Source organism: Rhinocladiella mackenziei (assembly GCF_000835555.1).
Source record: "Rhinocladiella mackenziei CBS 650.93 unplaced genomic scaffold supercont1.5, whole genome shotgun sequence".
NCBI lineage: Eukaryota > Fungi > Ascomycota > Eurotiomycetes > Chaetothyriales > Herpotrichiellaceae > Rhinocladiella > Rhinocladiella mackenziei.
The window spans coordinates 2,839,682-2,855,500 of record NW_013550600.1 but is presented as its reverse complement, the minus strand read 5'-3'; the positions used below and the strand labels follow the sequence as shown (position 1 = coordinate 2,855,500).

Here is a 15,819-nt window from a genome sequence, read left to right as displayed (position 1 = left end):
GGGCCAGGGACCCTGAGAAAGCGTTCAGGTGGGGAAATGAAATGGATTGATCATGCTTAGTTATATGGTCTATGGTCGCAGACGAAGAGATGGAATTGATTTTCAGATGTCGGCAGAACGGGTCTGATTTGCCTGAAGACTTTGCACTGACGAAGATGATGTATGAATCGCAACGCCTTGACGTGAGGGTGTAGATATGAATAAAACAAACATTCAATACAATCAGAATAGGATGGAATATCTGGCTCTCCTGTCATCAATTTTAAACCCCCTTTTTTTTTATTTCTCGCTCCTCACTTCTACTCATCAGAGCATGAGAAGTATCTGTAGGGGATGCCATGTCATCATATCGACATACTAGACAGCAACTCTCGCCCTTCTTGTGTCTCTCCTTTCAAGGTGCTCGTGTCATCAAAACTTCTCAGGCTCTTCAATCAAGAGCCTCGCAGAATATGCCTTCCGAAGTTCTTCTCGAATGATTTCAAGGCCGTGATAGCAAAAGATTCTTCCCAAATCATAATGCAATGCCAAAGCGCAGTTCTCACGTTGTTTTTCCACTTCGTTTCATTCACAACACCAATGCTAGTGATTCCCAACCCATCCCCGAGATTGTAGTCGTAATCGTGACTAAACGCCAAAGAAGTGATGATTCTCTATACCAAGGTACTTTGCTATCCCGGCTACCCCAATGAGTTTGGAAAAAAAAAAAAAAAAAAAAAAAAAAAAATTGGCCATGAATCCATGTGATCGCAATCGGGTATCATGCCAACGCCCCAAAATGCACTTCAAAGGAGTCGGTGAATTTCTGAATGAAAAAGAGAAGTTGCCCACATTTATCGACCTCGTAATTGCATCATTCTCAGTCTTCGTTCTTCATCTTGAAGAGAACTCACATTTCGGTGAGAGGCCTGGGACCTCGTGCCATTCGTTCCTATGTCGAGTGGACTAGACGCCAAACTTCCGGGTAATCTGGGTGAAGTGCGAATATAGGCAGTTGGAGGCTCGGCCAACGCTGGTGGACTCGGTTCACGAACAACGGCTCCATAGGTCGGAAGACATTTCGATTGGTCATATGGTGTTCTTGGAACCGGAGTCTTCACCGCAGTTGAATAGGAAGGAACCTTGGCCAAATCCTCCATATGATCATATTGACCAAATGGTGTTCGAGCCCCGGATTGCGCCCCATCTTCTTCTTCAGAAGTTCTTCTTGATATATAATTACTTTCCGGCTGGCTCGGCGTCCCCGATTGAGCTCCAGAATGAGATACTGGCTCATGAGGACTAATTCGATGGTGTGAAATCAATCCTGGAGGCGTGTGGAAACCAAAATAGTCATCATGGACTTGCAGAGGAGCAGAATTTCGCCTGGACCGTTCGGCACTGGGAGGTGCAAGATTGGAATCGTGTTCTTCCTCCCCTGTGGGACCTGGATTTCCAACCCGTAGATCCTGAAGCCTATTCTGGAGAGCTATAGGTGAAACGTAATTCCCATTGGTGATGGCGGCAAGGCTAGCAAGATTTTCATTTGATGCATGACGACTGTGTAGATAAGGAGTGCTTGGAGTTGATAGAGCCATTCCTGGAGTTCGATAACCATCCACATCAGAATACAATGCGTCGAGCGTATGTTTGCCATAAACCGGGGGGGCTGAATTTGCGAGGTCGTTTGCTATAGCGGCTCGCCTAGCTTGAGGTGATTGATCAACGAGGTCATTGTTTTCATTGATGGGTAGACTGGGAGAGATATAGAAAGACACCGGAAGATTGGCTCGTAATTCGGAGATATGACCGTCCGGGTTGTGTAATTGAACATTGAATTTGACCTTGTGCCGAATCTTGATGCCTTTGACATTACAATCCTGTAAGCATTGATTGAGTGATTTGGGCAACTCCAAATAACGAGAGAATTGGTATCCTTCAGCAACCTCGTCGATAATCTGTTCATCGTTTTCTGGATTGATTCTGTACAGATCCGTGGCAATGACTCTGTCGTATTTGGTCACGCCACTCCCCAAGGCCGATATTCCCCATTCCGGGTCGACAATAAACTCCTGCTCTTCTTTGACTTGCGTTGATACGTTGCCAATAACAAGGCCTTTCAGAAGAGAGATTAGTTTGAAGTCGACTTGTACAAAGGAACCAAAGGCAACGGCTTTGTTGGGGATGCTGATGGAATATTCAATCTTGTTGGGCCAAATATTCTCAACAGACTACACATGGCCATGTTAGTTGAGAAGCTCTCGTAGGCCGAAGGGGGGGAGGGAGGACATACCATCGCATGGGCAAGCTCCAAAGCATTGGAGTCAAGTGTACGAACGATCCGCAGAGGCTTTCTGACGACGATGTCTCTACCTCTCTTGCGATTGATCTCGGCTTTAAGACGGTATATGATCCAGGCATCTTTCAAACCCTCCACACTTTCAGGCAGTGCGCCCTCAAGGATACACTGGAACGGCCATTCGTAATTGTCTGGAGGCAACACCTCGGTCTTTCCCTTCCCCGGGTCTCGAAATGTCCAATTCTTCTCGAAGAAGGTTTTTTCTTTGTAAGCGGTGCGTCTGCCGGACATGGAGGAGGTGGAGGTGGTTTGCCATCTAAGCATCAGGTCAATTGGTAAGTGATCACGCGAGTGGGTGACCTTGCCGGAGCAGCCGCGCGGGCAAATGGAAAGGTGCTCACGTCATATGGAGAATGCCACTCAGTGTCAAGTCAACATGGGCAATTGTCATGGGTTCGGTCAGGCACAAGACAACAGAACCCGACAGCTGGACGCTGGCAGCCTCGTCCTCGTTGCCTCTGAAAACAATATAGTCATTGTCCAGGCGGATATCGAAGTATTTGACACTGCTGCTGGTACCGGAGTGGGACGCGTGCCCGCTGAGAAACTTGAGAGCCATAGTTTGGGATTTAGGGGTGCTGGTGACCAGATGACGGTCGGCTGAAGCAATGGAAGAAGAACTAGACGGGCGGTGGCTCAATGAGGAATGCAATGCCGGCTCATGGTGGCCGGAGGAGCATTCAGGTGAATGCTTGCGATGTCGGCGGAGGAGTTGCCTGGTAGCCTGCAGTTCGGATCGCGTGAGAATAGAGCATTAGAGGAAAGAGAGAAGGAAGGAGTGGAATATGTCAGTTTGAAATCGAGTGGCATATGACGATGATAGGCGTGGGCATGGAGCATGAGATGCACCTGAGAATTTTTGCGCGTGAATTGCGAAAAATGGATGGGCTTGATGGAATTGGGTAGTGGTATTGGGTGGTGAGGGGGTGAGTGAAAGGATGTGGATAAGCCTCAGCGGAAGTGGGCTGGTGGGCTGATGCAAGAGCAAGAAGACGCAGGCAAACTGGGAGGCTAAGGAATGCTTAGATACCGCACCGAACTTACTGTTATCAGCCGCTGGTCCCTCTGGTCCTCTGATGCTGTGAGTGGTGTGGGTGTTCTTGTCCCCGTCCCTGTTCCTAGCCCTGTCGCTGGCCCAACAGTTGTCACGATGGTTGTGGTTGTCCCCGTCGGAGCTCCTGTGGAGCTTCCGCCTGAAGGAAACGAGTCCGTGCCGAGGGCTATGGGTAATGATGATGTTCCCTGGACCGGCGACTCTGAGGCTGCGCCGGTGGATACTTCTTCTGCTTGTGTTCGGGACTCTTCTCGGGCTCGTGCCTCGTCTATCGGGAAACGTTCCTGGACCGTTTGCTGGTTCTGGATAACAAGTGCGTCACTACAGGAGATGGTGATGGTAAGAGGTGTGGTGTTAGACGGTGAGGATGACGTTGAAGAGAAAGATGGACCGGTGAGGGCGTTCGTTGGCCTGATTCTAGGTTGGGTTTCCGCCTGCGTTTGCATCTGGGTCTGAGCCTGGCACTCGGTCTGGAGCCGGCTTTGATCCTCCACCTGCACCACGGGCAGTACCTGTGATTTCGGTTTGACTCTGGATCTCAATTTGATCTTGGATGTCGCTTTCGAAGGTCCTAACGGTACCAATGGCCCTAGCGATGGGCATGGAAGATCTCGTAATATCGCCCTCGTTCTCGCCGATCGCCGGTCCCCAAGTGTCATGTCGAGCCAAAATCTCTTTTTAGCCTGTGCAACCGCTAGTACTGACACTGTCGTATGCAGTATCCCGAGCTCTGAACGGAACCGCGAATTTTCCCGAGGCCCTGCCGACCCAGGGTTGTGTGGACAAGGACAGTTCGAGCACTGAGTCTTGACAAGGTGGTAATCCTGGATACTGATCCTGGGTGACACTGTGTGCTTTGCTCGTCTGATGGTACCATTTGGCTATTTCTCGTGGCGAATCGTGTCCACTACCACCAATTCAAGGTGCCACTGAAGAGAAAACTGGGTCGATGGTGAGTGATGACAAGAGGCATCAGACTCCTACATACTTTTTATGGTCGACTTCCTTGGGCACAATCTTGTGAACAGCGTATCCGAGTTCGCACACGATCATCGGCTCCCTTTTGAATGTCTCATCCGGCCGGCCCCTAAGCAGCCAAATGTGTCCGCAACAATCCACGCCTGAGGACGCCAGGATCGTCAGGGCTGAATGTCCTTTTCCCTAAAGCTGATTCCTTCATCCCTCCGCTCCAGGTTGCACTGCGTCTTCAAAGCCCTGACTAGATGCACAATAAGGAATCCTCCCTGACGCCTCCCCACGCCCCAAACCTTCTGGATGAGAGCGTAATGAGTCTTGGAATCGCCCCCCTGTTCCTTTGCCCTCCACGTTGATGTGCATTTCTCTCGCAAACTCTGCAGCCTCCATTGGTCCAACGTGCCAATCCTCGAGTACCCTGCATCACTCGGCAGGTGTGGCGCCCTTTCATCCCACCCCTCTTCGCTTTTTGCTGTTTCCAAGTTGAACTGCTCCGGAAAGCTATTCTCGGATCAATGGTGCCGGCTGCTCATCTGCTCGAGGCAACCTTCACGCCTCCCGGAGCCGACCCTTTAGCAATGTCATCATGTACAGAGCATCTCAAAAGGAAAGTTTACGCTCGACAGTTACATCTCGGATGCCTTCCGCCTAGTGAAATTGGCAGAAGACGGGATGAGGTAATTCGTAAGTTGCTAGATCGATGGCGTTCGTGCATTGCCCGTCAAGAAATTTCTTCCACCATCGTCTAAGTATGCTCTAGGCACAGATACTGGGCACAGGTATGGATGTGATACCATCCGCTCATTTTCTGTGGTTCGGGCTCTGATAGTTCGTCTTTCCTAATGCGTCATGACCCTTGAGGAGCCCTGTCTTGCAGCTGTGCTAGACCCACGTGGATCTTTCGTTATCGAAATGCTCTCTGTTGGTTCTACGCTAGGCACAAAAACATCGACATTTTCCTCTGCAGGCCAACTTTTCCACCGGAATTCAGTCCATTGGCTATTGTCCAAGCGAAAAATTCCTTTTGTCCATGTCGCCGATAACGCCTGGAAGATTGAGTTCTTTTTTCTGCCGCCTCGAATTCCGCTTCTTGGTTCGAAGGCCAATACAGTGAAAGTCAGCCACCTCTGTCACAACAAGGCTTTGGCACTTTGAATCACATGGCCTTCACGGCCGTGATTTTTCAGATAAGTTGACCTGACTGCTATTGGCACCATCTCGAGGTCGGTCCCAAGTACGGATGTGCCCTAGTTCACAAGTCAGCTCACAGTCCAGTTCCCTTCCGACCTGACGACACGATCGATGAAATTCACGTGCAAATTGGGTACGTACCCTCAAGGCAAGACGTGATGATACAATCCTGCTCAAAAGCGAGACCACTCAGTGGATGATCATCAATCATCTTGGACTAACCATCAACATCAGCATGTGGCCCATTGACAGGCCAAAAAAGTTTCGACCTCAGCGAACTTACCATCACAGGAGGCAGTTGAGCTGTTCGTGCTCTTGGTTCGACAGCATGATTGAGAAATTCCGATTCATCCACAGCATCTTGTTGAACACTTCCCGTTCGATTGGAATCAGATCTAAATCGGTTAATGACGCTGGCACTTTCGGTCCGTTGACGTAGAAGAGAGATGGATTGTGTTGATATGCTGCCTCTGGCCCGGGCGGTCGCCTAATTTGTCTGTGTAAGCATTTCAATGGTTGGCCAAATAGTTTATGTTTGGATTACTTACCCCTTTCGGACGATGAAGCATTCCGACACTGAAATCCCATAGCAAAAGCTTGCAGTCATCTCCCACACTGCCAAAGCGATATGTTGTTTCATCGCAGCGCCATGGGTCGAATGCAACGGCCGTCACCCAAGAGTCATGACCGGGGCATCGAGCAATGATCTGGCGTTCATGGAGCGACCAAATGGTTACGAGGTCGTCTTGGCCCCCGGTGAGCACGTATTTCCCATCAGGCGACCAGCATACACATGTAAATCCGCCGTAGTAGGATGAATATATATCAGTGAGCCTGAAAAAAATGTGAGCCCGGAGGTTCCCTTCATGATGAATAAACCCGGGGGAAATATTGAATACCTTTCTTGCAAATAGTCGATTATGCGGAGATATCCATCGTCTCCCACCACGGCAAGATGCTTACTGTCTGGAGAGAATGCGAAATCGGTTATACCCTGACTTGATATCTTCCAGCACGCAACAGGGTTGGCCCTTTGATTGGACGAGTTGACACTCTTAGTGATGACGAGGGTGGACTGGTCTTCATCTTCGATGCTGATGGCCTCGTCCACCAGTTCTTCCGAGACAAATGGCGCATCCTCTTTTTCCTTGTCATATACAACCAAGGTCCCGTCCATATGAGCGGCAAGAAAATGATTTTCCGAGCCAGGTACCCACTTGATTTTGGCTACAGCCGAGTTGTTGATGATACCATTCTTGTTGATGCGAGCGTACTTCTGAGACATGGGCTCATACCAAATTATATCACTTGCCGAGGATCCCATGACAATGTCCATGTGCGTGGAGTGCTTGGTCATGGCATTGATATCGTGGCACAACATATGGGCCTTGGTGAAGAGAATCTTGGTCATCGGATCCTGTTTGGCGCTTGATGAGAGGTCAAGCCACTGAAAAGCTCGGTTGATATTGACAAACGCAAATGTGCCCCCTTGGTCCCGCTCGGCGAGTTTCTTGGCCAGAGACTCATGAGGAATGACGCGGGAGACGAACGAAGAATTGCTTTTGATAATATTGTTTTTGGGCTTCCGTCTCTTGAGGCCATCTCTGCTGGTAACGGGCGAAAGTGCGGCATTGCCTTCCCCAAAGGCTTTGACCGTGCTGGACTTGTTGCTGCCATTCACCGACGCCGCCTGGTTGCTTGTGTCGCTGCCAGTTTCGATGGACGTCCTCGGCTCTTTTTCTGGTTCTTTGGCCTCTTTGACCTCCTTGGAGTTATTTAAACCTAGGGATTTCCATCGCAAAAGACTGCTCGTGGCCGTGGTGGTTTTATACAAGTCGGGGTTGATTTGTTTTGGGTTGAGTGATACCAACGAAAGTTTAACACCGCTGGTGGGAGGAACAACGCTCGTTGCTAAAGGATTCGGGTTGACTACGGGAGCTTCGGACGGATGAGGTGGAGGGGTTGCCAGTTGCAGGTCGTCTCGCAGAACATACGTGCCTATCAATTTGTCAGCGATGAACTAACAGAAGCAGATCAGGGAGCTGTTGAGGACCTTCGCCGGCTTGAAAGGTGTATTCTGGTCCTTCGCGAAATGTTAAAGTGTTTGCAGTTTCAAGAGTTGTGGCGACTAAGCTGCTGTTGGTGGGATATCGGGGAGGAGGTGGGATGGCACTGCGAATATTTTGTCAGTGGGAACTAGATTGAGCGCGGAGTAACCTGAACTTACAACATGGCGACTTGTTCACACGATGGCTGCCCTTGAAAGCAACGCTGGATTGTTACGATCTCCAAAGTTACTGTGCGGGCGAAAGCCCAGAAGAGGCGAGGCTGGAGGCAAGATCCAAGGCTGAGTGCGAGGAATCAATGGGGAGTCTGAAGATGGAGTTCGGAGTTTGGATGCATCAGTGCATGAGAAGTGTTGCACTGACAGTGGGCAGAACCAGAGAGTGGCGTTTGTACCACCAACAGCTGCCTCCCCGGGAATAGTGTGCAGTGCCCCAATGCCAGACCGCAGTGGGGTTGAACGCCCGGTGAGGCTTTAGAACCGCTAGATGAAAGAGTGCGGGGGTGTCCTTCTCTGCCCCGTCCTGAAAAAGTTGGATCTTTCGCTTGACCACATTAAACGTACTTCCCCAACAGCAATTCGGTCGTTCTCTCTAGCATCCACATATTTTTGGGTCACAGCTTTTGGAGCAAGATAGGACCATTCCGCAAGTGCAAGATACAAATGATTGGCAGTCCTCCCGTCTTGGTCGTTCACCTGTCTAAGGCTCTTCCGATCGGCAGACTGCTTGACCTGGCAGTTTGCGATGAGTGAAGCACTGCTTTCATATATCATCGGGCCATTTCAACAGAGCCAGTTCTTCCCTCAGCACATTCGCAAGTTCCTGGCTGACGACCTCGAGATCGGTACGTATCTGTTGGTGATCTTCGTCCTCGTCGTCCTCCTCTTCGTGATTACCATCTACTCCGTTCACAGCGTAGGGTTCCATCTCTTCTGCCTCGCCATTTCGTAGCGCCGGAGTTTGCTTGGGCTCGGGTCCTGTGACAGCTAGAAGGATATGGTCTGCAATCGGAGTGATGACAGAGATTGCTCCCATGTTTTGTGCCTCAAACACGAGGATATCTTCGGACGCTACCGTGTAGGCGGCCGTCATGGTCGTAGATTGAGTGCGCATAGCTTTAATCGAAGGAGTATCGTCTCGGTACGCATATGCGAGAATTGATCCATTCAAAGCCGAGACCATGAGCGACGAGACATTGTCGCTCCAAGATAAAGCTTCGCGCAGAAGAGCAGACAGTCGTTCAGAGTCGAGTAGACAAACTTGAGACATCTTTGCGGGATAGAAAGGACCACGTCAAATATCTTGGGTGTTGGTAAGGATTGAGTGAAGCTCCGCAGGCCTGACCAACAAACAGTTCTCGATCTTCAGGTTCAAGCACTACTACACTGAACAAACTCGCAGACACATTCTAGACTTGGCCTCCGTCACAAACTGAGGGCAGGTGTCTGACTACATTTTACAGTCCAACGCAGGTTGCAGGAAATCAGCCGCCGAATTTGGCAGGGGCGGCCGCCGCTTTTGGAGTTCTTCTTCCTTAAATGCCAAGACCATCCACTCTTTCATTCTCACATGGGCGCTTGGCTGGCACGCCAAGTCTCACAGCCTCGAGAGAGTTATACATCCGCTTTCACCTATTGCCTCTCCCTATTGAAGGGCTATTTAAGCGTTCATTGTTGGCTAGAATAGGCAATGCTGGCTTGACGTTGTCACCGCGGCTAGCTTGGCATTGTCACCCTGCGGTGACACCTGAGGCAACTTGCACCCTCAACTCTTTTCACTCACTTAGGATAGATCAATCAATCAATCCTCTCTCATCATTCATAATCTCTCTTACCTCAGTGCACCCACCTCTCGCCTCAGTACACGCCTGATTCATCAACAACTTTCCCTGTCTGATTCTTCTACCTGCTTTTTCTACTCCTCTAACATTGCGCCTTCCGGCCTTCGAACCTCAACATGAGTACAATTTGCGGACCCGGCGATGGGGCACCTACATATACACTCATGTCAAGGTCATCCTCAAGCTCGACTACATCAAAAGAGACTACGGCAGTGGAGAATTCACCACCGAAGATATCGCCCTTAGAGGGAGTAGAAAACGCTCGTATCTATCCGTACAAAGGGATCCGAGATCTAAAAGAACGTGTCAAATCGCAGTCTGCTGCGTTGATGGACGGTCACACGAATCAGCAGTACCTTGTTTTCAGGGGTGTCACCAAAGGCCAACTTGAAAAGATTGACCATCAGCGCGCCAGCATAGGGAAGCATACTCGGATGAGCCATTACGCGGATAACAATCTATTAGTTATCAAGCTGATGCCCTCAAAGGCACATGAAGTTGCGCACCTCTCACTAGCCATGAGACTTCGTGACGAAGTTATCATCACAATGGGCCTCCCACGAGACTGTTTATGTCTTATTGGCGGGACAACGTACAAACGCCCTAATTCATCTAAAGAGGGTGATATGGGATTCTGCCCCTTCCCGGCCCGGGAAAAGGAATCTGACTGGTCAACAATTGTTTTTGAGTCTGGGCTCCCTGAAACGCTTACCCGTCTGAGACATGACGCAGAATGGTGGATTGTCAACTCTGGAGGAGATGTCAAGATTGCCATCATCATCTCAATAAAGCGAGCACAGAAGACGCTAATGGTCGAAAAGTGGTGCCCTTCTCCGCCTCCTGCCTATAGACCAGCTACCAGAAGCCACCCAAATCCCAACGCTCCAATTCCGACAAAAATCCAAGAGCTTACTATCACCCAAAATCCCACTCCACAACTAGGTCCTCTTGCTCAGTCGAATACCATCGGTCAGCCATTTGTCACCGTTCAGCCAGGCACTGTCTCAGCCTATGACGTTGCTGGAGCGCCTCTGATTCTCGAATTTGACAAAATCTTCCTCCGAGCCGCTGTACCGCCAGAAGGCGACGTCGTCTTTAATGTCGCGGATCTTGCGGCCTGGGCGGATTCCTTCTGGAAGTTCCTTAAGTAGAGAGATCGCAAGAGTTATGGCAGGATCGGGGGGGACACATTGTGGAACTGGCAACGGCTAGTGGTGGGTCGGGCTCTGTGCTGGGCTGTTGTACAGCATACAGGACAACCGAAGTGTCATCACTTTCCCAGGGTTTTTCTAAGGGCTTGTTTGGGGCAACGGAAGTACCATCCTTACCGATGGTTCTCTTAAGAGCTGATTCAGGACAACAGAATCGCCATAGATTTCCGTCAAACAATGAATGCCAAGAGAATATGAATTGAATGCTCTGCTCTTTAACAACTGGGTCCTGCTAGGTTGCTGATTAAAGCGTAGCGTTAGCGAAGCTCTTTTTAGACTCCGACCCCCTCGCGCCCGCGCGCGAATTATCGAGGGATCAATTTTGTTCACGTGACTCCAGCCGTTTCTGATTGGCCGACGAAATCGCTTATGATTGGTCGAAAAAAATTAGAAACCCCGTCTCTGATTGGCCGAGAAAATGATCTCGCGATGGGGTACACGGCCTGTCTTCAAAAGCGCCTACTCTCTTTCTTTCTCAAAGATGCCTCGGCCGCCCCAGGGAGCAAGGTCTTTTCCGACCTGTATGGCCTGTCGTGACAAGCGGAGAAAGAGAAGGGCTCGACAGCAGGACCTTCGAACGCAGTGAAGCGGGGTATGGGGGCTAGACCCCATAACAGACATAGTGATCAATATGCACTGGATCCGATGGGGGATATCGTACGGCACAGGACACCATGATCAACATCGTCTACATATGGTCCATGGACTGGATCCGATGGAGGATATCGTACGGCACAGGGCACCGTGATCAATATCGTCCACACGTGATCCATAGACTGGATCCGATCAGGAGGGTCTGGCGACAAAGGCGGCATTCTACCCATTCCTGGGTGGGCCGTGGATTGGATCCGATGGGGTCAGCCACAGGATTACGTAATACTCGGATTATAGATTTTCCGGAATGGGGAGGCTTGGCAATCACGTGACACGAGGGCCCGGGGATTGGCCGGTGGATTGGATCCGATGGCGCCAGCCAATCAGAGCAAAGGATTTAGTAGTCATCGGATTATAGATTTTCCGATCCCGAGGGGTCGGCAATCACGTGAATCGTCGTAGGGCGGCATGTGTGCGCCGCCAAGAATTGCCAAGGCCCATGTGGCCGTCTCAATCACGTGATGTCTCGAGCGCAGCGAGGCCTGGGGGTTTGGGGGCTTGCCAAAATACAAAATCTACGCTTTCACCCTCCCCTAGTACCAAAGGCTTGGCAATCTCAAACGCAGGGGTTTGGGGGCTACGCTTTTACCCCCCATGAAATATCCTGTCCGCGGCCCCTAGTATTTATACACGTTTTGTTGACCCCTTTTCTTCTCCTATTCCTACCCCTATATCCTACAATGTAGGGCGCCGGCTGATCATGTGAGGCGGGGCAGAAATGCCAGGGGCCCCAGGATGAAGAGAGATGGAGAGGTCGACGTCGAGGAGGATGGGAGAGCGGTTCTTATAGCGGGCAGACCGCCTAAACCAGAGGCAGATTTCCCGGCAACGACATTGCAGACAAATAAGTTCCTTGTCACTGGGGCCCACCCTTTCCAACTGTTCAGAATTGCTCCTTACTTGGAACACAAAAGTATAATCCCTATCCCGCCATTTAACCCTATCCCAAATCATCGTTTTTCTTTATCGTCCTGTCATAATGATAACCTCCTCAATTCCCTACGCAATACTTCTTGTCCGTGACAAAATGCCGCCACGGTCTAATTGGCGGTCAATGCAAAACTAAATCCCAGAATCCCCATACCCAAAAAGGCGAAGGCAATACAAGTACCCTTATTGTGACTCAGCTGTAAACTCTCGGAAAACAAAGACAAAGCCACACTGGTCATGACGCCAGATGTAACAGCAAACATTCCGCCATAGAATCCTTCAGTGGGTGCGCCAAAACTGCTCCTCTTAGCCAATTTGAACCACAATGCGGCAATCCCAGCCCCAAGGGGTTGCGACAAGCCTCCGAGGAATGATGACCATGCAATCGCCTTGATTCGAGATCCGAGAGCAAGATAGAGTGGCAATGACATCGCGAATCCTTCAGTGATATTGTGGATGAAGAGAGCCATGAAGACAGCAAATCCTATCCTTGGATTTGCGTGATTCGTTGCATATGTAATAAAGCCTTCTGGAGCCTTATGCAACGCGATCGCCAAGGATGTTTGTAAGCCTATCGACATAAAGGCATTGGTTGGGACGTGGTGATGGTGTTCTCGAGCAGCAGTATGCGAATGTTCCGAGGGTCGGCGGAAATTCTTGTCTGGTCGTGAATGTTCATTCTCGGGGTGATGGTAATGATGTATCGAAGACCAGGAGCGAGTAAAAGCTGGCTGGGACTCCTTTACTCCGGAATCGGTGCCTGCACGTATCAGAGCAGATCCATTGGCTGACGGACATTCCTCAACTTCCTCTAGAGCTGGTGCAATGCGCACGTCACTTGCACCACCGCGCCAGGATGGTGTTCGTACGAAAGGGGCATGATCTGGCAATACTGAACCCCTTCTGTGCGCAGCCTTGAAACAGTCTTGCCCACAAGGGTCCGTAAACCCCATGCAGGGACCAGTCTCGTCGCAGTTATCTTTCTGGCCAGCCATATATTTGGAAAGCGTCCGTGTCAGCTTGGAAGGCATCATGGATGGTTTACGACTGTTAGGTGTCGTGTAAAAAGACTGTTTGCAATTCCCGTTATTGTCTTCTTCCCTGTCATGTTGAGGTTTCTTAGGACTGATACTGGTGGTCCGAGAGAGCAAGGGCGTATCCTCATCTTCCTCGAGGGGCGGTTCAGTATGGGCTTTGGAGATTGGCAAGCCATTTGTGTGCTCATCATCGTGCGGATGTTCAGACATCTCTTCATGATCTATTGTAAAGCCCTCCTCGTCATCGTGGTTATGATCACAGTCTACAACATGCGATGGGATGAATCGATGGATGATATGCGAGAAAATTTGAATGCCAATGACACCGGCTAAGAACAATCCGATTAGGAGGTACGAGGCGACTGGTGGCGAACATCCCGCGTCTTTTAGATAGGTCTTGGACTGCGGCAGCATCGAATAGAGAGCGGAAAACAACTGCGACAGTGTTAATGTTTATGGCGGGCACAAGAATAAATGTGAGACTCACCATCACCCCAAAACTAAGGCTCAAGGAGGCAGAGAGAAACCCGTCACTCTCTGAGATCGTAAAATGCCGCCAACGTGGAAATTGGCGGGCCACTATGTCGACGCAAATGATTGCGGAGCCAATCACGCAGGCTGACCATGTCAGTTTGGAATAGATATCTGGTTATAGAAGAGATGTCTCCATACCAATGCCACTAATACATGTCATGATCCATCCTCGGGTATCGTTGTCAAGGGCCATGCTGACGGGTCCTGGTTTTCGCCAATATCATGGAGAATCAAATATACTCTAGAAATGGGTGGGTATGGTGCAACTGTACAACGAGGCTAAATATGCAGGGCGGGACGTATTTCGAGGAGACACAGGGAGCCTTGATATAGGAGGAGGAATTTGGATAGGTATGTTTGTTTGTGGAAAGACTCGAGGCCGCAAGGTCTGAGAGAGGCAACGGCAGTAAGGGAGGCTGAGATTCGGACGCAAGCAATGACGATGGTTCATTTTAGAGGACCTTAAGATGTCATGCGCCATTAGCTAAGAATGGGAGTTTTTAACGCCCCCCGGGCTTCTGCTTTGTCCAACGTGCCAGGGGCAGCTGAGTCAAAAAGACATCGGCGGCCTCCCGATTGGCCTCAAGGCAGAAATGATCATCTTGCATACAAATCTGACATTCCGAATTATTCTACCCAAGCCTTGCATCCTCCTCCGCGCTCCCACACATGTCCAAAACCACTATTGCTATCGTTGCCGCGACGTCTGCATTCGCAGGCGCGTCGATCACGGCCCTCCTGTTCCCCAAATCACGGAAAGATGAATCCATACCAACTCCTCTTCCAACCCCGGTGCCGGCCCCTACCCCAGTGGCAGTATCGACGCAGCCTCCAGCATCCGCCATCGTCTCCCCTGTTGACCCTTCTGGCATACTGCGGTATGGCTCCCCAGGCCCTATTGCGGACATGTTGATCACTCCCTCCCACCTCTCTTCGTTCAACCGCATAACTCGAAATCCTCATTGGGTAGCCGAACATTTCACGGCGCAATCACTACTCCTGAACAATGGCTCTCGCCGGCATAGTGTATTTTACGAAGACTTATCAATACCTCCGATGTTTCGAGCAAAGTTGGCCGACTATGCACGAAGCGGATACGATCGAGGCCACCAAGTGCCGGCAGCAGATGCAAAATGGTCACAAGCCGCCATGGATTCCACCTTTATTTTGAGTAATATGTGCCCGCAAGTCGGCGAAGGTTTCAATCGGGATTATTGGGCTCATTTTGAGGAATTCTGTCGAGACTTGGTGAAGAAGTACCCCAGCGTCAGGGTCGTGACTGGCCCGTTGTATCTACCAAAGAGAGACGAAAGAGATGGCAAATGGAGGGTGTCTTATGAAGTCATTGGTAACCCACCGAATGTGGCCGTGCCCACCCATTTCTACAAAATCATTTTTGCAGAAGAGGCTGCTCACAGTCCAACGGCGTCCGTAGCACTTGGAGCATTCGTGCTGCCAAATGCTGAGATACCCAATCAGAAGAGCCTGAGTGATTTCGAGGTACCCGTCGAGGCTGTCGAAAGAGCCAGTGGGTTGGTGTTTGGAGATAAACTACCAGCCGACCGAAAAAAACGACTTTGCCGGGAAGTGAGATGTGAGATCATCATCCGAGAATTCGACAAGAGTCGGCAGCAGGCAGGCAAACAAGATTGGTCAAGAACCTCCTCCCCCCCTGCGGGAGCCCTCCAAATTGCGCAGCCTGGAGGGAGATAGGGAGCAACGAGGTTTAGGTGAATTTGCATAGGCCAGATTTGCATCTCAAGGTTCTTGAATCGATTCGCCTGACAATGGCTGATCTGCTTCTGAAGATGAGCAACTGTCTGGTCATATGGCGGGACTAAAGCGGCACAGAATTGACTTGAGTAGGCGTCATAAAATTTCCCTACATTGAGCATTTCAGCGGCATCCAGGGATGAGCGATTGTTTGAGTCATTGTGCCAATAAACTACACCGACGCAGTCTGATCAGAAGCATGGGAATGGGAGTCAC

General features: G+C 50.3%; 6 protein-coding genes across 6 annotated transcripts; 2 read left to right on the top strand and 4 right to left on the bottom strand.

Moving 5' to 3' along the window:
* Positions 1-833: 833 nt before the first annotated feature.
* Z518_07520 (uncharacterized protein) lies at positions 834-2,897 on the bottom strand (the record flags this gene model as incomplete). Its single annotated transcript, XM_013415649.1, has 3 exons — positions 834-2,210; positions 2,273-2,594; positions 2,680-2,897. The coding sequence occupies 3 exons, from the start codon at positions 2,895-2,897 to the stop codon at positions 834-836; spliced, it is 1,917 nt and encodes a 638-aa protein (XP_013271103.1).
* A 591-nt stretch (positions 2,898-3,488) lies between these two features.
* Positions 3,489-3,921, top strand: Z518_07519 (uncharacterized protein; the record flags this gene model as incomplete). The annotated part of the gene is made up of 2 exons (XM_013415648.1): positions 3,489-3,785; positions 3,814-3,921. The coding sequence occupies 2 exons, from the start codon at positions 3,489-3,491 to the stop codon at positions 3,919-3,921; spliced, it is 405 nt and encodes a 134-aa protein (XP_013271102.1).
* A 1,613-nt stretch (positions 3,922-5,534) lies between these two features.
* Z518_07518 (uncharacterized protein) lies at positions 5,535-7,790 on the bottom strand (the record flags this gene model as incomplete). Its single annotated transcript, XM_013415647.1, has 7 exons — positions 5,535-5,614; positions 5,700-5,775; positions 5,842-6,045; positions 6,107-6,392; positions 6,458-7,556; positions 7,612-7,730; positions 7,786-7,790. 7 exons carry the CDS (start codon positions 7,788-7,790, stop codon positions 5,535-5,537), a joined length of 1,869 nt encoding a protein of 622 aa, XP_013271101.1.
* A 596-nt stretch (positions 7,791-8,386) lies between these two features.
* Z518_07517 (uncharacterized protein) lies at positions 8,387-8,893 on the bottom strand (the record flags this gene model as incomplete). The annotated part of the gene is made up of 1 exon (XM_013415646.1): positions 8,387-8,893. The coding sequence occupies one exon, from the start codon at positions 8,891-8,893 to the stop codon at positions 8,387-8,389; it is 507 nt and encodes a 168-aa protein (XP_013271100.1).
* Positions 8,894-12,369: 3,476 nt separating this feature from the next.
* Z518_07516 (uncharacterized protein) lies at positions 12,370-14,023 on the bottom strand (the record flags this gene model as incomplete). The annotated part of the gene is made up of 3 exons (XM_013415645.1): positions 12,370-13,731; positions 13,784-13,914; positions 13,969-14,023. The coding sequence occupies 3 exons, from the start codon at positions 14,021-14,023 to the stop codon at positions 12,370-12,372; spliced, it is 1,548 nt and encodes a 515-aa protein (XP_013271099.1).
* A 476-nt stretch (positions 14,024-14,499) lies between these two features.
* Z518_07515 (uncharacterized protein) lies at positions 14,500-15,543 on the top strand (the record flags this gene model as incomplete). The annotated part of the gene is made up of 1 exon (XM_013415644.1): positions 14,500-15,543. The coding sequence occupies one exon, from the start codon at positions 14,500-14,502 to the stop codon at positions 15,541-15,543; it is 1,044 nt and encodes a 347-aa protein (XP_013271098.1).
* Between the last annotated feature and the right edge of the window lie 276 nt (positions 15,544-15,819).